The following is a 25,182-nucleotide window of genomic DNA, read 5'->3' on the forward strand; positions in this document are numbered from 1 at the left end:
TAGTAGTAGTAGTATTAATAGGAGTACTACCAGCAGTAGTAGTATTAATAGTAGTAGTAGAATTAAAAGTAATAGTATCAGCAGTAGTAGTATTAATAGGAGTAGTGGTATCAGTAGTATTAATAGTAGAAGCATCAGTAGTAGTAGTAGTAGTATTAATAGGAGTACTACCAGCAGTAGTAGTATTAATAGTAATAGTATCAGTAGTAGTAGTATTAATAGGAGTAGTGGTATCAGTAGTATTAGTAGTAGAAGTATCAGTAGAAGTAGTAGTATGAAGAGTAGTAGTATTATTAAGAGTAGTAATGACAGCAGTAGCAGCAGTATAGGTAGTAGTAGTAGTAGTAGTATCGGTAGTAGTAGTATTAATAGTAGCAGTATCAGTAATATTAGTAGTAGTAATAGTAGTAGTATTATTTATAGTAGTAGTATGAGTAGTGAAAGTAGCAGTATTAGTAATAGTAGCAGTAGTAGTAGTAGTAGTAATAGTAGTGATAAGAGTAATAGCAGTAGTATAAATAGCAGTAGTAGTAGTAGTGATAGTGGTAGTAATAGTAATATGATCAGTAGTAATAATAATAATAGTAGTAGTAGTAGTAGTATCAGTAGTAGTAGTGGTATTAGTAGTAGTAGCATCAGTACGAGTATTATTAGTGGTAGTAGTAATAATAGTAGTGTTATTAGTAGTAGTAGTATCATTATTATTTTTGTTTTATTTTTGGGGCAGTGGTAGCTCCAGGTAGTGATCGTTTCAGGCTATTGATCACAGGGTGACAGAGTATGTTCTTATACATTTGCTCAATTACTATGTATTTAATAATACATATTTTGTATAGTGAACATATTAAAGCTGCTGAAATATATAAAGTTCAAAAGTTAAGTAAAAACATTATTAATAATTATTATTAAGAAGGTTATTATTAAAAGCTATGCATATAGAACAGCGAGTACTGATGTCTTAGTTTTTGCATTTGATCCAAACAATAGATTTATTAGATGCGTGCTTTGTAACAGTGTGTGTGTGTGTGTGTGTATAAATGTGTGTGTTTATGTAAATCAGATCAGTAAAGCTGACCTGCAGCACAGTCTGGATCTTGGCGGAGACGTCGGCCTGCTCGTACAGTTTGATGCCCTGCTGCGCTCCGTTGGGAGACACCACAATCTGCTGCAGGTGGTTGAGGACGATGCTGTGAGCCGTCGCCACAGCATTGAACTTGTCAAACAGCAGCTCCAGAAGTTCCAGCAGCAGCCTGAGGATGGCAGCAGAGAGAGAGAAAGATGGAGAGAGAGATGGAGAGAAAATATATGATTAAGAGAACAAGTCAAACAGCACAATGACCTCCCTCCCATGATCGCTCGTCTTTATCAGCAGGATTCTGCTTCAGCTACACCGCTGCCCATCGTCTGCTGAAATAAAGCTTTAGAGACCCCTAAACTTCACCGAAAGACCCCCACAACTTGTTTTATAATAAACACAGAAACAGTAGGGTGCTGACAGCCTCTCCCTGCTGAGATACGGCAGCTGTTCGCAAACAACAATTAGCAGCATCTGTCAAACTCTCACGGTCCACTAGGAGGACTAACATCTGTCTGAGGTTTTTGTTCGCTGGGATGCTGGGACACTTCTGGACTTCTCCTATTCCAGAAAGCTGCCTCTGCTGGATAAGGAGGCAGAGAAAAGCCTTGGCTGAGGTAGAGCCCGGCTGGAGCCAGCCATGGCTGCCTTACACCAGCATGATGTCAACGAACCCCAGAGATGGAACGAGATGAAAATGGAACATCAGCATGATTGATACGGTTTAGTGATTAGTTTGGCACTAGAGAGATAAAACGGATTAGATTGTGTTTATTCTGCACATCCTGAGTGTTTTCAGAAGATATGCTGGTACTGGTGCTGATCTTGCAGACAAATAGTGATGAGTTTCTTTGATTTTACCAAATTGAAAACCTCTGGAATATAATCAAGAGGAAGATGGATGATCACAAGCCATCAAACCACCAAACTGAACTGCGTTGCTGATTTTGTATTATTTTTTTGCACCAGGAGTAAAGCAGCATAAAGTTATCCAAAAGCAATGTGTAAGACTGGTGGAGGAGAAGAACATGATACCAAGATGCATGAAAAAAACTGTGATTATTGATTTCTAAACTCTTAACACTTTTTAAATATAAACTTGTTTTCTTTGCATTATTTGAGATCTGAAAGCTCTGCATCTTTTCCCCATTTTCTGTAAATAAATGCTCTAAATGGCAACATTTTTATTTGGAATAAGGAAGAAATGTCTGTAGTTTATAGAATAAAACAACATTGTTCATTTTCCTCAAACATAAACCTATAAATAGCAAAATCAGAGAAACTGATTCAGAAACTGAAGTGATCTCTTATTTTTTTTCCAGAGCTGACATATATATTTTGCAAAAATCAGTAAATGTAAAACCATCTGATACAAGACATTAAACATGACTTCTTTATCACATATCACAATTTTGCACTTTGCTATGCAGCAAAGGGTCAAAAGTATTCCTATTCATATTCATTACTCTGTAGGTAGTAGTATAGATACTAGGGTTTCATAAAATACTTCTGTAGAAGTTGAAGTATCAACTCAAGCTTTTTACTCTTTAGGTAAAAGTGTTAAAGTAATGGTTTAAAAAAAATCTACTTAAAAGTATAATGTGTGTACCTTAACCTTAAGTTTTAAATAACAACTAAATAAAATAAAACATACATAAAAGGCAATATTTTTCAGAGTATGAAAAAAAGCAGCATTTTTTCTATATAAGACTATAAGGCACACTTAAAATCCAGCACTAAGGCTGGGTGCAGCAGCATTAGCATTAGCTGCTAACCGCACCGGTGCACCTTAACTGGGCAAACACGCAGACTACAGTCAGATATACTCGCCTCTGAACAGCGAAAGAGCTAGTGCTGTGGTTAGCGGCTAATGCTAATGCTAATGCTGCTGCACCCAGCCTTAGTGCTGGAGAAACTTCACTGAAAACTCACTCTAATAACTCTGTTCTTCTGCTCCTTAATACCTGACTGGTAGAATTCAAAATACATAAGGTACACTTTCCACTAACAAACTCGCGAATGTCTAATCCAACGTTTAAACCACTGCAACACTCTGCAGTCCTGCAAAACTACTTTTAAAAACTATTACAGTAAGCAGGACTGTAATTCTGGTAATTTCCTGTCAGTTGTTTCTGGCATATATCTGCGACACACTCCTTCTTGAGCAGCACACAAGGATGCCTTCTCATCCATGTTGAGGTTTCCATAGCAACAGTCCCCTACCTTAACTGCTGTAAAGCTGCCAGAGACACACAGAACTACACACAGGAATGACTCTCATTTTTCCAAAGGAGAGCTTATTACTCCCTTACAGCCACACTCCCTCCACTTCCTCACACAAGACCGATTAACAGCATTAAACATAAAAAAAAAAACACAGATATACACTATCGGTCAAAAGTTTAAGAACACCGCAATATTGTATATTAGTACAATAGTGTATTTGTGCTGTATGGCCCAATGTTAATCTGAGCTAAAAGCTAAAGCTGCTGTTTCCATGTGGGTCAGCCAGACGTGACTCTTCCTCTAGCAGTGTCTCTACAAATTCTTAGAGTCTTTTTAAGGTGTAAAAAAACAGTAATTACCGCTCTCTGGCTTCATCTGTTATTTCTCTTAAGAAAAGAACTTCTACTTTTAATAGTTACAGAGTTCTCTTTGTGTTTTATCTGTGTCTTTTTCTACTTATTATGATGATGAAAGTGCAGACAAAGAAGGCTTTAGAAATTATTATTTTTTTTTAATACATAAGAAAAAATGTCCAAAGCTCAGTTTATTTTCTTTTAACAATCCTAAAACTACTTTAAGTTTTTAATTCTTCTGTTTTCCATAAAGGCACAACATTTTGTACACTGGATTTTGTACCATTTTCCGTTATTGACTTGAACTGAAGGTCTAAAATGGCAAAAAATAATAATAATGGGAAAAAAGGGGGTGCTCTAAAACTTCTGACCATTAGTGTATTTTATATAATTAAAATATTTAATGTGCTTACTTAGGGGCACCATGGACTGTTTTAAAAGTAATGTTTATAGTATTTAAATCCTTTAAAATGCTCTATAATTTGTTTTCAGTAATTTTTTATTAGATATTTTATTGATCCTGCCTACAAATTAGCTTCAGCTCTGTTATGTTGGTGGGTTTCCTCTCATTAACAGTATTTCTATTGAATTATGGGACTTATCTGCAGCCTAATCCACATTCTCTTGAGTTTCAGAAAGTTTGTGATGGTAAAATTAATTCTTCTTTGAATGATGGAAAGCCAGCCTGCCCCAGATGCAGCAAAACAGGCCCAAACCATAATACTACCACCACCATGTTTCACAGATGGGATAAGCTTTTTATGCAGAACTGTATTATTTTCAATTCTATGAACATAACACATTTATTTTTACATTAAAACTCTCCATCTGAAGTCTTCAGAAACCTCATTAGTTCAATCCATGATCCACTTCCACAAACATGTGTTGTGAGATTTAATATCATCCTGTTACCTAAAAAAAACAACTGACTCTTAATGTCAAGTCTAATAAGATTCACATACTTCTTACATTTGCATATATATCTACCGTATTTTTCGGACTATATGGTACACCATATTATAATGTGCAGTATGCAACACTAGTAAGGAACAGGGGTGTTGCCATGTGCTTCTGTTTACTTACAGTAAGCTTAGATTTCCAGATTTCCACTAAGGCTGGGTGCAGCAGCATTAGCATTAGCATTAGCAGCCAACCACTAGCCTCGGTTAGAGCTAGTAAATGCCGAGCAACAGCACTACACTGAGAAACCCTGAGTGTTCCGGTAAGCCAGGGCGATACCAGACTACGGTCCGATATACCTACCTTTGAACGGCAGAAAGAGCTAGCGCCTAGCGTGGTTAGCGGCTAATGCTAATGCTGCTGCACCCAGCCTTAGTGCTGGAGAAACTTCACTGAAAACTCACCATTATAACTCTGTACTTCAGTGGAATGACTTTACTGCTCCTTAATCTTAACCTGACTGGTAAAATTCATACATAAGAAGCACCGGATTATAAGGTGCACTGATGGTTTTTGGGAAATTTTAATGATTTAAGTGTGCATTATAGTGTGAAAAATATAACATAAGTCTTATATGTTTGTGTTAATTGTTTGATTTGGTTCTCTGTTTATAGACATATAATAAAAGCTAAAGGGTTCATACACATCCAAGCACCAACATCTTCTGTAATTTAATTTCTTCTCTGATGAAAACTGATGATACTCTGTCTAATATAATAAATAATACTGGTGCACCATTGTAAAATGTTTTTAATTTGTCCAAATTCTCATGGTCATCTGTAAGCCATGCATACAGTGCATTATTGGCCCTTGAACATGACTTGACTCTTTAATTTAATGCTCAATTACTTAAATAATTTGAGTTTCTGATAGACAAAATGAAGGTGACCATTTCATCTCAGGAATTTATTAAATTAGCCTTGCAGAACGATCTCCCTGGCTCTCTCGGAGACCATCTGAATACAAATATTATTAATCAAATCTGGAAAATTGAAAACAAACCAGAAAACAAATCTAACCTTTAATGCCTCGACGGGCTAAAATGCCAGGCTGTGGTGTTAAACCTTGAGAAAACAAATGCGAATATCCCGTATTTCCTTTCTTAGAATAAAAAGAGATTTTGATTTTAGCACAGAAATGATGGGCCAATTTCTCCAAAGATCTCCAATTTCTTCAAAACCTCTGACACAGTAATGACTGATCATTTAAAGTGACAAGCATAAGCACCCTTATCTTTACACAGACAGCCAGAAGGAATTCATCAGAGCGCCAGTTAAAGCTGTCTCCCACAGATACAGGATGATCTTTGGGATAATCTCTGGGACACTGACAGCACACATGCTCTCACACATTGTACGCTATACATACACTGCTGTTCAGGTTCAGGAATCACTTGTTGTCTTATTAAAACTGTGTTGTTCCAGTATGAATTATAATTGTATACTGTTAATTACTTACAATTTTACTTATATAGCGCCTTTCGGCCACTCAAGTACGCTTAGAATTACATTCTATACGCACTTAACACAGAGCAGGGAGAAGCGGCAGCCAATCACACATGGTGTACTCTCAACCGGAAACACCCGTCCACCTGAAGGACTGCATCCAGCACTGAGAAGGTAATTTAAAGTATTCAATTGACCTAATATCCATGTTTTTGGACTGTAGGGGAAAACCAGGGTTCTTAAAACTTTTAAAAAGCAATTCCAAAATCCTAAGTGGCTAATAGTGTTGTATTCCTCAAGACTGGTCTCACCATAAACTATAAAAAAAGAAACCATAAACCATTGCCATTTAGCATCACATAGCATAACAGCAGATATTCAAGAACGCATGCTGGAACTAACAGATTTTAGAGTTCATTATGATCGAAAGGAAAAAGATCCCTGTTTAGAGAGCTGTGTGCATAAATCTAAAGCCACAGTTAATCTACTACAGCTTTCTTTGGTCTCATATTACTTTAATTTACCATAGCAAATGAAGTAGAATGTTGACCGGCCAGCTGATCTAAGTGTTCCTCTCCAGCAGTGTGTAGGTTTTAGTTCACTGCTCATAAACACCCAACCCTAATCCAGCAAGTGAGTAGTATTCCTGATGATTTAACAGGATAGTTTTGAATTTAGAGCAAATTATAGGCAATATTTTGCTTTCATCTATTACTTACGAATATACTGTCTATAAAAGAATAAAAACAAAAAAATGACCATTTAAAAAATATTCTTTTAATTTTTATGATGTAAAAATTCCAATCCAAGCTTTTCAATTTGGTAAAATCAAAGAAACTCATCGTTTGTATTATATATACAGTGCCCCTCAAATATATTGGAACAGCTGTAGACTATAAATATTTGGGTTTGACATAAAAAAAGATCTATATTTTGATATTTCTTTCCAGGTATCTACATTTAGATCTGATATACATTTTAAAGTATATAACCTTTTATCTGAACCCACCCAAAGTATTGGAACATTTTGTTTTGTTGCCCAGGTGTGTCCTGATACATTGATTATTCAAAGTATAAATAAATAGTGCTAAATGTCTGAACAATTGTGTTTCAGATTTGGGTTTTATCTGGGCCTAGACTCAGACTCGGCTCTAGCGGACTTGACTACAGCACTGTCGCTTTACTGGCTAGCCTTCTTTGGACCATATAGGACTCTTACACCATCTTTTCTACTTCCAAATGCATCAACTTTAAGAACTGATTGTTTGCAGTCACACTCAGCTTGTATCATGTTCGACACTAAAACTCTCCAAATTCTAAAAAAAATAAAAATAAACTACATAAAATATGCACTGCTGTACACCTGAAGACCATGAGAACCATTAAAACCAATGAAAATGGCTTTATATATGTGTTTTTGGACTTTTTTGAGGAATTATCTGGTATCTCTCTGGACATTCGTTCCTACATATTGAGAAATACGGCAATACAATAAACGTGTTTAGATGATGTGGTGTTCACCCGAAATAATTCAAATCACTGCCAAAACAATGAAATAAACAAATAGATAAACAACCCAACTATATAACTATAAAATATCCCAAACGACTTTGCAGATATTCCATTTGGAGTAATGATACTCATCACACGAGCCGAGCGAGAGTATCATAATCCAGAGAAAGGCGAGAGAAGAACAGCGATTGGACAGAGTTGAGTTCATTTCACCCTGGGTAAGTGCTCTCTTAAGTGTCATCATTATCTCCCTTTTTCTCCCACTGCTTTTGTTTTTCCTCTCCAACTCTTAGACGCTTAAGAAAATGCAGGCTGGGGTAGTTTTATGGATTATATATTTCTCTAAATGAGGGAATTACAAATAAGATATGATAACAGCAAGCATTGATCCCACGAGGCTTAACGGGAAAACAAGAGTAAAAGGGGAAAAAAAAACACAAACATGCCCTGAAACAGGTTTTATACAGTAGACATGGCAGGTAATCACACGCTTGAAGGAGGAGGAGAAGATCGAGAGAGTCATCAATACTCATTTCAGATGCTTAAAACGGCTGTAGGATAATGATCGCATGTTTGATGTACGATTTAAATTACAAGTCTAAGTGCACTTTCAGGGGAAAGGAAACAGATGAACGTGTCTGTTTCTCAGTGCACAGCCAGGCTGTACGAATAGCTGAGAATTTAGATGAATTATTTCAATATCTCAGCTAGCATCTCGACTCAGATAATAATACTATAAGATATAACTGAGCCAAAGGCTTTCTGGCTCTGGATCTTGAACAAGGTTTATTTAACAGAAAACTCAAATACAAAAACAGACCACAGATAAGGATCGGCATGCTGTTTCTCTGGTTTTGCTATTTATAGGTTTATATTTGAGTAAAAAGAACATTGCTGTTTTATTCTATAAACTACAGTCAGCATTTCTACCAAATTCCAAATAAAAATATTGCAATTTAGAGCATTTATTTACAGAAAATGAGAAATGACTGAAATAATAAATAAAAAACACGCAGAGCTTTCAGACCTCAAATAATGCAAAAAAAAAAAAAAAAAAATTCATATTCATATTCAGTTTTAAGAGTTCAGAAATCAATATTTGGAGGAATAACCCTGGTTGGCTTTTAATTACAGTTTTCATGCATCTTGGCATCATGTTCTCCTCCACCAGTCTTACACACTGCTTTTGGATAACTTTATGCTGCTTTACTCCTGGAGCAAAAATTCAAGCAGTTCAGTTTGGTGGTTTGATGGCTTGTGATCATCCAGCTTCCTCTTGATTATATTGCATAGTTACAGTATATATATATAGTATATAGTATATATATAGTTACAGTAGTAACCAATAACATGAAAACCAGAGAACTAAGAGTCTATGGGTGAAAAACTAGCAATTGCTGTAGTCAGCACAACTGTTTGTAATGTCCTGAAAAGGAAAGTCATCACTGGTGTATTAAGTCCTGTGTATCAGATGCAGACGGAAGTAAAAGCTGAATTTTTTTTTTTTTTTGTCTCATATTTATTTTTTATTGTCAAAACCAAATGGTTTCAGTCTAGGTATGAATATCCTTACCATAGGAATCTATTCAAAAGTTTCAACTGCCTAGCAACCAATACCCTAACAACCACCTGGAATACCACAGCAACTGCCGAGCAACACCCTAGCAACCACCAAGGATATTATAGTAACTGCTAAGCCACCACTTAGCAACACCTAAACAACCACATCAGATATGTTAACCTGGGATATCATGGAAACTGCCTAGCAAAACCTTGGCAACTACCTCAGAAATGATAGCAACTGTCTAACAACCCAAGCTGACATTTTTCAAACAATAAATGAATAGTGCTGAATGTCTGAACGATTGTGTTTCAGATTTGGGTTTTATCTGTGCAAAATGAGCATTTATAGTTATAGTAGTAACCAGTAACATGACAACCAGAAAGTCATCACTGGTGTATTAAGTACTGTGTATCAGATGCAGATGGAAGAAAAAGCTAAAGAATGTTGAGTTCTTTTAATGTCAAACCCAAATGGTTTCAGTCTAGAGTATAAATAAAGTGAGTAAGCCTCACTGATCCAATACTTTTGTTTTTACAATAGCTCAACAGCCAAGCTCTTCCTTACCTCGGCTGATTGTCCTGGGCCAGGTTTTCTCCTCTCTGGTAAGCATGATCTGCGATCTGGGTGGTGGATCTCTTCAGGATTTGTTTGAGTTCTGGCTCCAGGCGCTCCATGATGGCATTGATGGTCTCGGGTATCTTCTTGAGTTTGGCCAAAGCCTTAATGAGTATTCCCATAAACCCAGCACTGTTCTCTTCTGGGTCCACGTCCAAATCCTCCTTCACCTCTGGAAGATCTCGAACTACAGACAAACAGACAAACACACATATACTATAGTGAGAAATCTGGAACAGTTTACAGTGTGTCAGCATGTCTTACAGCCATAATCCATTACATACAGTTCCAGACAGGGGTATAATTTTCAATATTTACAAAAAAAAAAAAAAAAGTCTAAATATGTTCGAAAGAATTCAATATATATATATACCCATTTTAGAGTGTTAGGGTACAGGCTATAAAAACTATTTTAAACTAAGATTTTTTACTTATTATTATTATTTAAGTTGCCTAGCAACCCAAGCCGACATTTTTCGGCTCGGATTCTTCCCATACGAATCCATTTAAAAATAGCAACTGCCTAGCAACCACTTAATAACACCTTAACAACCACCTGGAATACCACAGTAACTGCAGAGCAACACTTTAGTAACCACCAAGGATATAACAACTGCTAAGCCACCACTTAGCAACACCTTATCAATCACCTCAGATATGTTAGCAACCAATTAGCTTCTACTTAACGCCACTTCAGAAACCACCTGGGATATCATAGAAACTACCTAGCAAAACCTCAACAACCACATCAGAAATGATAGCAACTGCCTAACAACCCAAGCTGACATTTTTCGACTCTATAGGAATCCATTTAAAAGTAGCAACTGCCAAGCAACCACTTAACAACCACCTGGAATACCACAGCAAGTGCCCTGCAACACCTTAGCAACCACCTAGGATATGATAGCAAGTGCATTCAGAGGTGAGTATATATCAGACTGTGATCTGCGTGTTTGCCACTTTTAAAACAAGCTACGTGGGACGAACAGCTAGCTAATATCGCCCTGGCTTACTGGAACACTCACGGTTTCTCAGTGTAGCCCTGTTGGATGGCATTAGCTAATGCTAATGCTAATGCTAATGCTAATATTCCAGCCTTATTGCTTAAAAAATCGGTAATCTAAGCTGAAGGAGAAGCTGAAGAGGAAAGTCATCACTGGTGTATTAAGTACTGTGCATCAGATCCAGATGGAAGTAAAAGCTGAAAATGTAGATTTTTTTTTTTGTCTCATATTTATTTTTTAATGTCAAACCCAAATGGTTTCAGTCTAGAGCAGGAATAAAGGGATTGACCTCACTGTTCCAATACTTTTGTTTTTACAATAGATTAGCTATTAGCTATGGGCACTTTACTCACCCAAATAAACAGTTTTCAGCAGAGAAATCTGTGTACATTAAGATCCAGCGCTTGTTTTTCCTTTTTTTCCTTTTTATACAGTTTTGTTTACTTAGCTTAGCTTTAATTAGCTTAGTTAGCAACCCTCATCACCACCCAGAAGCGAGACCTGCTGAATTAGAAGTTCCTTATAGTGTCTCTTAAGATATATATGAAAACAGACGTTAATTTATAGTGCGCCTTATAGTATACACATACTTCATTAAGCGAAAAGAGCGATGCATGTAGTTAAATCACATAAACTCTAACTACATAAAAACCACCGGTGCCTCAAAATGACTGCAGCTAAATGCACAAGTTAGAAACTTAGAAACGATTCATAATCTTTTCTCTCTCTTTCTCTCGATTCCTGTAACTCCACAGCACACAGCGAACTCCAGAGCTGCACCTCGTTTCCCTGGTCGCATTCAGAGTGACAGTAGAGTGTTGTTCTAATTTTTATCCCATGTCTCTGTTAATTCCACTCAATCCAATGAATGTTTATGGCAAGTTAATGGACTTTGCACTGTACTTCGCACAATAATTACTACAATTATCACCAACAAATGAGGTGCACTGAGGCCATTAAACAAAATAGTGGGTGACAAAAGGAAGAGTCCTCTGCGCCAGAGAGAAAACACTTTTGGTGGCACCATCCTATTACACTTGAAGTACCGCCAACAGCCGTAATTGCACGCTTTTCATGTAACGTGGGGAAATGTGCAGTTAGCACAAGAATTACTTTTGCCCTGGGTGCGAATCAGAGGCGTTTCTACCTGCTTTAGCAAATCCCCCTTTACAAAGAGACAATTAAAGGAGAAGTAATCAGCTAAAGTGCAATCGCTGATGGATGGACATGGAGAGAGGGAAAGAGAGAGAGAAAGAGAAAGAAAAAGAAAAAGAGAGAGAGAGGAAATAATTTGGATGATCCCCAACTGTTGTTTTTTAGGTTTTTAATGCTGAGCACCAGCTGTTCCTTACAGATTAAAAGTTATTCGAAAGTTGTTCAAAAGTTATACTCTGTGCGCCGAGTGCTCCAGCGGTCTAAAGCACTTCCACTATGATTGGGAGATGCTGGTTCGAATTCCAGTCATGCAGCTTGCGGTCATCAGCTGCCGGAGCCCTGAGAGAGCACAATTGGCCTTTCTCTCTCTCTCTCTCACTCTCTCACTCTCTCACTCTCTCACTCTCTCACTCTCTCATTCTCTCACTCTCTCACTCTCTCACTCACTCACTCACTCACTCACTCACTCACTCACTCTGGGTGGGTAGATGTGAGTAGATGCCGCTCTTTTCCCTCATCACTCCAAAGGGTGATGTGGATCAGCTTGAGGCTGCATCTGTGAGCTGGTGTATCAGAACCGGGTCGCTGCGCTTTCCTCCGAGCCTGCTGCCTACTCTAATGCAAACTGTGTCTAATGTAATGTGTTTTTCTTCATAAGTTATAAGATTTCAGTATTACTCTACAATGCAAAACCTTTTAAAATAATAATAATAAAAACTCTATATTTAAATAAAACTCTATATTTAAGGTGTCCAAACTGTACATATGTTTTTTTATCACGACATTTTCAGCTTTCAATAACTGGTTCCAAGATCAAAGCTTAGGACATGTGGAAAACTATCTCAGGAATCTACTAATGAAGCTGTTAGAGAGAAGACCAACAGTGTATAAAGCTGCACCAAGGCACAGCAGGATACTTTGAAGAAAAGAAAAAAAAATCTAAAGATTGTTTGTTTTGGTTGCTGCATCAACTCACATGCTTTCAATTCCTAGTTTGATGTCTTTCCCACATCTCTAATTGTGGAAAAGAAAAGAAGTGGAAAAGAAGGCAAAACTATCCAAATACGAGACCAATTCTGACTTTAAATGCACTAAATTACTGTATTTTTGGACTATAAATCACATTTAAAATCCTTTAATTTTCCCAAAAAGCAATAGTGAACATTATCATCTGATGCACCTTATGTTTGAATTCTAGCTATCAGGTATTAAGGAGCAGTAAAGCCAATCCACTGAAGTACAGAGTTATAAGGGTGAGTTTTTTGTAAAATTTCTCCAGCACTAAGGCTGGAGCAGTGTTAGCATTAGCAGCTAACCTCAGCGCTAGCTCTTTCGTCATTCAGAGGAGAATATGTTAAACTGTAGTCTGCATGTTTGCCATGTTAAAACAAGCTATGTGGGACAAACCACTAGCTGATAGCTTCCTGGCTAACCGGAACACTCAGGGTTTCTTAGTGTAGCGCTATCAGGTGGCATTTTCTAGCGCTAAGCGCTGCTGCTAACAGTAATGTTGAAAATATTGGAATTCTAATCTTACTATGAGTAAACAGAAGCGCTGTACTCACCGAAGTAAAACATTTTTAGGAGAGAAATCTGTGTAGATTAACATCCAGCACTCGTTTGACTTTAAAATAAATAGTTTTTTTAAGAATTACAGTTTTGAGACCTGCTGAATTTAAAAGGGAAACATGGAGACACCCCTGTCCCTTACTATTGTCGCTAAAAATGCGCCTTACAATTTTGTGCATCTTATGTATTAAACAATAGACCAGAAACAGTTGTTAATTAATAGTAGGTGCCATATCATCCACCCCTAATTATCACATCAGGGTACAACATTTTTTTTTTTTTTTTTTTTTTTTTTTACTGTTTTTAGCAAAAGAAAAATGTACACTATTCTCATTTCTCATTATATATCTACTAGAGACAGATTATATCTGCCCAGTATCATTTATTTTACTTTAATCCTGGATATATGGAGAGATTTAATCTGATATATAATCATATATAATGATACAATTCTTGTAGTTAGTGGGCGTGCCATATCATATTGTATGCAATAATAACATTTAATTTTCATTTTGTTAGAGTGGTGTATTCTTGAAAATAAAATATAAATATATAAAAATATAAAAAAAAAAAATTCAGTATTTTGTCATATCACTTAGAGTATTATTATCGCATAAATACCATGAAATATATTGTGATATTATTTTAGGGCCATATCGCCCACCTCTAATTGACAGTGAGCCTTATAATCCTGTGCTCCTTATAGCCCGTAAAATATGGTATGTAAATTCTGGCCTTTCTGCTTTAAATAAAACAATTAAAGCCAGAATTACTGCAGGTCCTGCCGCAACTCTACACAAAATAAATGAATTAAAAGTAACCACAACAACAAAAAAAAAAACAGAAAGAAGACTCTGTGAGCTGCAGTTGGCAAAAGTTCAGGGTCAAAGCGGCGGCTTGAGCTGCACTGAATAATGGAAGCAAAGATAATTGTTTAATAACTCGGCAGAGAATGTGCATTTTAATAATTGTGTGTGTAATTGAGCTGGTGTTTGAGCTGAGAGCCGTGGGACAGCAGATGTAGGGGAAGCGGACGTCAGTGGGTGGGATGGAGGAGCCGATAACACCAGCAGGGTTCCCCAGAGGAGCCGAACCCACACTGGAGTGCAGGGCTAACGAGGCCTTCGCCCCCACTGCGCTGACAGCTCGCCGTGATTAATAATGGAAGAGCGGAGCTGCTCGACAGTCGTTATCTCTCTTATTGGAACATGATATGACGGTATCATGATTATAGATGTGGAGGAATAAAGGAGGAGGGGGTTTGAGCATGCATGCATGCATATGGAAGTATGTTAAGTGTGCAAATGTGTTTGGACAAATGGAAAACGCTTTCAGTGATACATACAGGCGTGCATAAAAGCGTGCATTTTAGTAGCGTGTGCTCTAAAACTTCTAATGGCATGTTAATGGACATAATAACTCTGGCACAAGCTGTGCTAATGTTTTCATTAGCACTGGATTAAACCGCCTAAATAGTGGAGCACCCCTTTTTCTAGTGTTACATCAGACATTTGGGGCTAGCCTGGGTGGGAACACTAGATGGCGCTCTTTACCCTCATCACTCCAAAGGGTGATGTGGATCAGCACAAGGCTGCGTCTGTGAGCTGTTGTATCGGAACCGAGTAGCTGCGCTTTCCTCCGAGCGTTAGCGCTGTGATGCTCTAATCCTAGTTTATATGACTTCAGTATTAACCTACAATGCAGAACCTTTTAAAATAATGAACAAACACTGGTATTTCTCTTTTTGGGCGGGTACAGTAGATGGTGCTCTTTCCCCTCATCACTCCAAAGGGTGATGTGGATCAGCACAAGGCTGCATCTGTGAGCTGATGTCTCAGAACCGAGTCGCTGTGCTTTCCTCCGAGCGTTAGCGCTGTGATGCTCTAATCCTAGTTTATATGACTTCAGTATTAACCTACAATGCAGAACCTTTCAAAATAACGAAAAAACACTGAATTTAAGGTGTCCAAACTGTACATAAGTTTTTTAACAAGACATTTTCAGCTTTCAACAAGTGGTTTTAGTAGCGTATGCTCTAAAACTTCTAATGGCATGTTAATGGACATAATAACCACAGCACAAGCTGCACTAATGTTTTCATTAGCACTAAATTAAACCGCCTAAACAGTGGAGCACCCCTTTTTCTAGTGTTACATCAGACATTTGGGGCTAGTCTGTTTAATTGGTCTTGCTCTCTTTCTGGGTGGGTACAGTAGATGGCGCTCTTTCCCTTCATCACGCCTAGGGTGATGTGGATCAGCACAAGGCTGCGTCTGTGAGCTGTTGTATCAGAACCGAGTCGCTGCGCTTTCCTCCGAGCGTTAGCGCTGTGATGCTACTCGGAAATGCTACAGCATCAGCAGCAGTTCGAAAAGAGGAGGAGTCTAACTTCACAATTGTTGGAGGAGGCGTGTGCTAGTCTTCACCCTCCTGGTGTTGGGTCCTAATGAGTGGTTTGGGTAATTCGCCTTGTAAATTGGGGAGAAAATGAAGAAAACTAAAAAAAGAACCCGATACAGATGATATATAGTATTATAGCAGTGGAGTGCTAAAGCTCAGCAACCTAACTGCTGCTGGTTAACTAGTTTTATGTATGTCTACGTAAAGGAAGAAAGTGGTGCAGCAATCAATTATTAATGTACATTTCATAATTCCTCTGTAATTGGGAGCTGAAATTAGCTTTTATTAACTTCTTATAACATTTTCTTTTATTTTTTTGTTACACCTTTAATGCCGCAGCCTCTGTAGTCTGTTGCATCATTTAAGGTGGAATGGGAGAGTTAGCCAGCTAGCAAACTATCTACTAAAAACTACTAGCAATTTTAAGCATTTTATATTAGTTATGATGTTAATTTGTTTTGTGCCATATTAGCAACATATTGGCTATTTTATGGCATCGACAATGTTCATGACTTGAGCCTCACAGACTTAAATCAGTTTCTTCATCTTTTTAAACAGTTTAAAATTTATTTCTGGTGGTTAAAAGTGCAGGGCAATGCTTGTTATGAAGAAAACGGCCATCAAACATTGAAACTACACATTAAATAAACTATAGTAATATAGCTAGTAGTTTTGTAGTGATTCTCAAAGTCCTTCGTTTGGAGTATTTCTCTGTTTAAAGGGTCATGCAGCCCCAACACTTCTTCTAACCTACCCCCTCCAGCCTAACAAAAATCAGGAATTTCTAGGGCTAAGGGTATGACCAAGGGTTAAAATAGGATTTGGCTTTAAATTTCTAAACCCCCCTTCGTCAAGGTGTCCCCTCTTTAGTCTTAGAAATGAACTAAAAGTCTAATTTTATTCCTTGTGAAGCTCTAGGATCGTTAACACTGCTAAAAAACCCTATTATTTCCCAATAAAAAACAGCAAAGAACCTGTTACTTGTTAGAAAAGGCCAGAAAAACAGAGGCTCGCCGCTGCACAAGGCACCGGGAGAAAATCATTATTGGAGGCAGCGAATGGAAGCAAGCTAAAGTGGTGCTAAAGCAGTGCAATTTCACACTTCTGCTGTGAAATGGGCTTTCGTCTTTCTGTTCATTTGTCAGACTCTCTGCGACTTCTCTGTTGTTCTTTGTTTCCTTACTGCTTGATGTTCCTGGAGTGCTGAACTGAGAGGGCTCGGTAAGTTTACGCGGAGTGGACAGGCTGCTGACGTCCAAAATGGAGGCGTCCTTTGACCTGGAGAAAAGGAAAGATAAACAGAGGTAACAACTTTAAAACACTGTTTTAAAAGCAGTAAAAGTCTGCAGTGTTATTTTCTTCACAGGAAATGACACAATGGAAGGAAATAATACAGTAGTTTATGTTTCCTCTCAAGCCAATACTTTTAAAAAAGCTGAAAATCTGAGGTCTCTGAGGGCGAAAATACCGAAATTTAGTTTGTCCAAGATCTCTAGAGAAAATGCAATACAATCTGAGCAATACAATACAAGTAGAAGGTGTTACACACAATGGTCAATGATCAGCAATGCCATAGAACTGGAGTTTCACCACCTTTTGCCAACTGCAAAATTATATATTTTTTTAATATTTCAATTTTATACAGCTCTGTAAAAATTCTTGTTTTACCAAATTGAAAACCTCTGGAATATAATCAAGAGGAAGATGGATGATCACAAACCATCAAACCACCAAACTGAACTGCCTGAATTTTTGCACCAGGAGTAAAGCAGCATAAAGTTATCCAAAAGCAGTGTGTAAGACTGGTGGAGGAGAACATGATGCCAAGATGCATGAAAAAACTGTGATTAAAAACCATTCTTAAAACTTTATGAATATAAACTTTTTTTTTTCATTTTCTTTTCATTATTTAAGGTCTGAAAGCTCTGCATCTTGTTTTTGTTATTTCAGAATCAGAAGAATAAGCATGCACATATGGGGTTATGTTGTGAAACCTACTATACCACTTTAAAATAAGACTACCTTTATAAAGGGGTTATGAATGGTTTATGTAGGAGACTATGAATGGTTATTAATTAGGCTGCACGTACTTTAAAACTCATTAATAAGCAGTTAATAAATAAATAACAACATACATAGAAATGACAACACTTCTTACCTTGTGTTTTCCATCAATCAGCATTAAATCTTTGATATTAATACATTTGTAAGTATGTTTAACTCTTTACTAAATGACCCAGCAAACAATGGATCACTGTTGCCTTTTCAATGAATGTGTTGTAATTGCTTATCAATGGTTTTAAAGCATTTACAACCTTTATAAACAGCATTTATAAACCCTTTATAAGGCTAGTCTTAAAGATAAACAGAGGTAACAACTTTAAAACACTGTTTTAAAAGCCGTAAAAGTCTGCAGTGTTATTTTCTTCACAGTAAATGACACAATGGAAGGACAGAATACAGTAGTTTACGTTTCTTCTCAAGTCAACACTTTTCAAAAAGCTGGAAATCAGAGGTCTCTGAGGGCAAAAATACAGAAATTTAGTCTGTCCAAGATCTCTAGATAATCTCTAAACAAAACTTAATAATCTAATTTACAAACCATTAATAAACCATTTATAAGGTTAGTCTTATTTTAAAGTGATTCCAACATGTGCATTACCAATATGTTGCCTCCGCATTAAAATCTTAAAAAATTAAAAACGGTGATGTGGATCAGCACAAGGCTGCATCTGTGAGCTGCTGTATCAGAACCAAATCGCTGAGCTTTCCTCCGAGTGTTAGCGCTGTGATGCTACTTGGCAATTTCTCAGCAGTTTAAAAAGAGGCTGTATCAAAGGGGACGTGTGCTAGTCTTTACCCTTTTTGTGTCTTGTAGCATCATTAGTGATGGGGGATATACAGCTGAGTAGCTGCTAAATGTGTAGGAAAATCATCCTACCCAAATTGGGAGGAAAAAAATGGGAGAATTCCAATGAGAATTGGAAATAAATCTTTAGAAATAAAAAAAAGACCACAGTGTTTCTTGCAGAGGAAACAAGCTAACACAGTGTTGCTTTCATATCCGCTTAGAAAGACCAGTACGCACACAAAAAAAAAAAAATCTGCAGTCGCTTTATCACCCTGACTAATAAATCACTTTGCCTCATGAAAGCTGTGAGCTGTAATTGCGGGCCAGTAAACACAGCAGTCGCAGAATAAAAACACACCGCCGCAGTCCCGAGATCAAAAACAACAGCACAACAACACACTTTAGCGCGGCAGGGTCGCCGACCTGCATTAGCCTAATGTGCTACACTGTGGCGTCTTAGCTAATACCAAAGAATTAGCATTGCGGCGGCGGCGGCGACACTGGCCCATACCGCTCGCACTCGCACAGGGAGTCTGTAATCCCCTGGTGACCGCTGCGTGGCTGCTGGAAAACAAAAATCTGCCCATTATTATTCCTCTCAGACTCATCCGCACGCCTCTGAATGAGTTATCTGTGTTTGCGGTAAATGGTGTAGCGGAGACCCATCAGACTGGCCCTATGTATAGAAGGAGGCAGTGAGCAACAGCATCTCATTACACTGCGGTATTAGAGAGGGGAAAGTGCAGACAGCCTGATCCTGATCACAGTCACAGCCAATGATAAGCACTTGTGAATCTCGCAGTACGAGCCGAGTGTTAATAAAATATATAGAGTGGGCTGAATGTTAAAACTCCAGCGCAGATGTGGTGAAAACGCCACAGGCTTTCAGGAGGCGTTTTAGTGGTTTAAAGGCATTAAGCATGTTAATATGCATAATGCATAGGCTTATGTTGCAGGATCGCCCAGAACAACCAGTCAGTTTAATTAATTCCTGATTGGGGCCGAAGTTGAGTTAATACATAAACGAGCATAAGCATTAAAGCCTTAATGAACTTAGCATCTCCTCTGAGCTTATGGAAGAAGAAGAAATAGCATTCTGTCCTGAACTGGAGGTGTCTGCTTTAGGACAGTTGTTTTAGATGCACAATATGCATGTGCAAAATAAATTAATTAATTAATAAAATAGATTTTCACTTAGATAAGGCTCACATTTACTCCCAAAATGGTATTCCTCTTCTTCCTTCTTCTGACACATGCTATAGGCATGCTATATGGTCATACAGCAGGTAAATGTGGCCCAAATCTGATGTGTTACAGGTGTGTCATCTGTGTGATTTGGGTCACTTTAATATGTGGTTGAATTCAAATCCGATTCACATATCCGATTCGAGGCATGGATATATTTTTTTTTACGTCAAATAGAAGGTAAAAAAAGACAATGGCAAGAATAGAAAGCGACTGTGAGAAGACGTGAAAATGGACAACAGCAATGAGTAAAGGATTCAGTGGTGGAAAAAAAGAGACAACAGACCTAAATACCATAAATATTTGGACTTAGTTTGGGTTAGTTTCTTCCAATAATATTAAGAAGGCTTGTGTTTAGGGCTGGGTATTGTAGGGATGTAGGAAATATCTCCATAAATGGAGCATTAAAGTAAAATAAATGATACTGAACAGATATAATCTTGTCTCTAGTAGATATATAATGGGAAATGAGAACAGTGTAAATGTTTCCTTTGCTAAAAACAGTATTAAAAAAAAAAAAAGTAGTACCCTGATGTGATAATTATGGGTGGGGTACTACGACATGATTTTTTAAAATGTTGGCGATATTATTGTGTACGATACGATATGGTACGGTATCTTGAATTTGACACCAATACTCAAACAATACTTTTTTTTAATACCTTTTTCCAAATTGCAACCAAAAAATACAAAAAGCGATAATTAATCTCACACAACATATTTATTTAATCTAACACAACGCATTTGTTTCGGCACGCTCTCCTGTTCTGTATGCACCAGGGTGCCGTTGCGATTGTTTTCACCCCTAATTTCGATACCCAGCCCCAATTTATCGTGTCGCAGTGTTCCTAATAAACTGGCAAAACACAGATACAGATCTCAGCTGCAGAATTAAAGGAAAATAAATAATTACACCCTGAACATGTCTGAATAACGTGTCCTTTTCTGTGAGGTTGGAGCCTGGACTCTTTGGAGTCTTTTATAGCTCTTGAGATTCCAACAAGAATTAAAGTGAAACTTAACATGAAGCATTGCTCTGTCGTGCATACATGCATGCCACTTACTAAGTACAAACCATTCAGACAGATGTCAGATATGGGTCGCATTAAGAGACGGATTGTCTGAACAGCCTAAACTAAATATCGGATTTGATCAGAATATCTGATTTGGGCTGCTTTTACCTGCAGTGTTAACATAGCCATAGTATTAGAAGTGGTGGACTAATATTAAAGCTATTTGTTTTATTATTTTTCACAGTTTTTCTCCGAACTTTTCTTACTGCCACGTCCCACCTAGTGGAAAAATGGCCCGGAACTTCACAGAAGAGTGAAGACTAGCAGGGGCTTCCTCTGAAACCGGCCAACTGCATCTTTTTAACTGCTTCTATTGCAACACCATTGGGCAGCTAAAAGTGTGTGATGTACAAATGAGCAGAAGCTCAAGACTTCTTGAAAATGGAAATACGTCAAAACAGCAGTTACTTTACTTTTCACAGTATCTAGAATGAAAGTTACACTGTTATATAACATATATAGCATTCAGCCATAACATTAATATTCATTTCTTGTTTCTAAATTCACTGTCTGATTTTTCAGCTCCAACGCATCTGTTTATCTACATACTGTACTTTTCGCACTATAAGACGGCAGTAAATTTCACCAGTCAGGTATTAAGGAGCATTAAATCACCCTGCTGAAGCAAAGCGTTATACAGAAGTTTCAGCTCGATTCTCCAGCAGTATTAGCATTAGCCGCTAACCGCACTAGCTCTTTGGCCGTCTAGAGGTGAGTATTATCGGCCTGTAACCTGCTGTTAACCCCAGCTAGCACTGCTGGAGCAGCATTAGCATTAACCGCTAGCGGTTAGCCGATAATACTAATGCTAACGCTCTAGTTTCTGTGGAATCTGGAGATTTAAGCTTAGTGTAAATGAATTGAAGTGCTTTAAACAGTTTTCAAGAGAGGAATATGTGTAGATTTAGCATTCAGCACTCCTTTAAATTGTCTGACTCGTCTGATTTTATTTATTTTTTTACAGTTTGGTTTACTTAACTTTATAGCCCCAGCGGTGAGACCTGCTGAATTAGAAGGTAAACATGACAACACCCCTGTGCTTTACTTGTGTTGCATAAAATGCGCCTTATAATCTAATGTGCCTTATGTATTAAAATAGACAAGAAAATAGACATTTATTGAAAGTAGGTGTGGATGATATGGCCCTAAACTAATTATTAACAATATAACAATATTTCATGGTATTTTTTCGCGATAATGATACTCTTGGCGATATGACAAAACACTAAATAAAAAAAAGAAATATTTCAAGAACACACTACTGCTGTTTTTTGCTAAAAACAGTAATAAAGTAGTACCCTGATGTGATAATTAGGGGTGGGTGATATGACACGATATTTCAGGGTATAATATCGTTCACAATATTAAAAAACTTTGGCGATATTATTGTGTACGATATGATATAACACATCTCTAATTGAAAGTGCTCCTTATAATCCAGTGCACCTTTTATTATTATTTTTTGTTATTTTTGGAGGCTTAATAATCCCCTTGGCGTCAGTAAATGCCTACATTTGCCTTATTTCAAGCGCTTTTCTACATTGCTACAAACGTTCAGCAGTTTATGTCACATTTCCCCATATGCTGCCCTGTGCCCCATAATTGGTCTAATCAGTTACTCTGTCTGACGTGCTGCACACCCTTTTAATGATAAATCCAGTCCGAGGCACTGAATGTTTGTAGGAGCTGAGAGAGCATATGCTAATGAGCGATACAACATCCCCAGTAAAAGCATAAGTAAATTAATCAAAGGCTGACAAATGCCTCAGTTGCTCTGAAGCTTTTCATGCCAATTATTTAACAGTTAAAATGACAGTATCCTCGATCATGGACTTGGGACACGTTTCCAAATGAGCCAAAACGTTTTGACCAGCTGTCTTATATGCTGCCATTTCTCTGAGTACCTTTAAAACAGCTAAATGCACAAGACCTTAGAAAGCATGCATTTTTAGATCAGAAAACATACTTCCATTTTATTTTATTGTTCATCATGATTATGACTTACAGCCAATGAAAACCCATAAATCAGTGTCTCAGAAAATTAGGATATTATACAATTGGACCAACTGGTACTTTTGGAGCAGTGGGCAGTGTGCCAAGTCCTGCTGGAAAATGAAATCCTGAAACCCACATCTCCATAAAAGTTGTCAGTAGCAGAGGGAAGCTGTAAGATATGAAGTGCTGTAAGATTTTGTGGGAAAACAAAACTGCACTGACTTTAGACTTGATAATAAAACACAGTGGATCAACACCAGCAGATGACAGACATGACTCTCCAAACCATCACTGATCATCAGTAAATTTTACATTTCATTTAAAGGAAATCAAGGGAGCAAAGTCACAATCAGGGATGGTTTGGGGATAGTTTGGTTTGGGATTTTTTATTAGCTGTACGCCATAATCATCAACAATAAAATAAATAAATACTTAAAATAGATCACTCAGTGTTTAATACATCTATATAATATTTGAGTTTCACATTTTGGACTGAATTACTGAAATAAAGTAACTTTTCAATGATATTCATTGCACCTGTATCACAACATATGGTGTATCAAAACCACCCTCTATTTTTTAACCCCTTAAAATGTAGATGTAGGTGATACAAAACCATTTTTTCTGCAGTAAAATAACTTATTTGAGGGCTTTGAAATCTCCTACAGGACACTAGATCAGCAACAGGAATCAACCCAAATTCTGCAGGTTTGAAAATAGATGTAAAAACTAAAGAAACATGACAAAACTAAAGGTTTGAAGGACATGTTTGATTTGTATTCAGGAAAATATTGATTTTTGACTTTTTTAAATATATTTTCTATTCCAATTACAATTATGCTTCTCATTAATGTTTCTTAACAAACTTAACAAAGCTTTATATGAAATCCTCAAGATTTTGTGGTTTCATTTCAGGCAGACAATTGAAAAAAATCCTGGCCTGAAAATATAGATAATATAGATAATATAGATGTTGTACCATTTCCATTTATTGACTGGACCTGGAGAGCTTAAATGTTAAAAATAAACTTGAAAAAATGGACATGTTCTAAAACTTTTGAGCAGTAGTGTACATACTATATAAAGTCCTGAAATTATATAAGCATAGACCTGATTAATTTGTCAGAATGATGACTAAATTGCTTTTCAAAATGACGTTTTTTAATCACACAATCACAATAATGTTTCCCGACAAGCTAGTCTAATAAAAGCTTTGGCCGCAAGTGATATCCTGAACATCTATCTATTCTGCTGAAGACATGTCTCTCCACCAACATCTGCACAGAAATATTTCTGTAATAACTTGTAATATCTCTGTGGCGCGCCCACACAGATAACTGTGTAAATTAAGGCTGCCAGTTAGTTACTGTTAATTACACACAGCATTTTTCATACAGTGAAGCCAGAAACTTATTGAAGAGTCTGAAGCTACAAATAAAACTCTCAAAAAGAGGCGGAGTCTGACTTTACATGTATTGGAAGAGGCATACGGGTTCTTGCACCTTTTTTAATTAAAATAATTAAATGATTTTTATGACCTTTTTAAGACCTAAATAAATATAATAAATAAAATAATGTCAGCTAGCTCTACGCTAACCTTATCTCTCTCACCGATAATGATAGCTAGCTCTCTGCTAATGTTAGCTAGCTCTTCGCTAACCTTAGTTCTCTTCTTGGTATTATTAGCTAACTCGCCGCTAAAGTTAGAATGTTAGCTAGCTCTCTGCTAATGTTAGCTAGCTCTCCGCTAATCTTTGTTCTCTTCCCTGTATTATTAGCTAACTCACAGCTAAAGGTAGTATTTTGGCTAGCTCTTCACTAATGTTAGCTAGCCCTCCGCTAACCTTATCTCTCTCCCCGATACTGATAACTCACTCTCTGCTAATGTTAGCTAGCTCTTTGCTAACCTTAGTTCTCTTCCCGGTATTATTAGCTAACTCACTGCTAAAGTTAGTATGTTGGCGAGCTCTTCACTAATGTTAGCTAGCTCTCCACTAACCTTATCTCTCTTCCCGATAATGATAGCAAGCTCTCTGCTAATGTTAGCTAGTTCTCCGCTAACCTTATTTCTCTCCCTGATAATGATAGCTAGCTCGCTGCTAATGTTAGCTAGCTCTTCGCTAACCTTAGATCTCTTCCC

At 37.3% G+C, this 25,182-nt stretch overlaps 1 protein-coding gene across 2 annotated transcripts in view; it reads right to left on the reverse strand.

Annotated features, from left to right (window-relative positions):
* exoc4 (exocyst complex component 4) overlaps positions 1 to 25,182 on the reverse strand; it is a 236,622-nt gene that overhangs the window by 192,702 nt on the left and 18,738 nt on the right. For both annotated transcript variants that reach the window (XM_049474996.1, XM_049474995.1), the window contains exons 5-7: positions 17,062 to 17,156; positions 9,700 to 9,937; positions 1,076 to 1,250 (exon numbers count right to left, since the gene is read on the reverse strand). In XM_049474996.1, the coding sequence (XP_049330953.1) occupies positions 1,076 to 1,250; positions 9,700 to 9,937; positions 17,062 to 17,156 (508 nt within the window). The remainder of the gene's footprint in view (positions 1 to 1,075; positions 1,251 to 9,699; positions 9,938 to 17,061; positions 17,157 to 25,182) is intronic.

This window comes from Astyanax mexicanus, chromosome 2, assembly GCF_023375975.1.
Source record: "Astyanax mexicanus isolate ESR-SI-001 chromosome 2, AstMex3_surface, whole genome shotgun sequence".
Lineage (NCBI taxonomy): Eukaryota > Metazoa > Chordata > Actinopteri > Characiformes > Acestrorhamphidae > Astyanax > Astyanax mexicanus.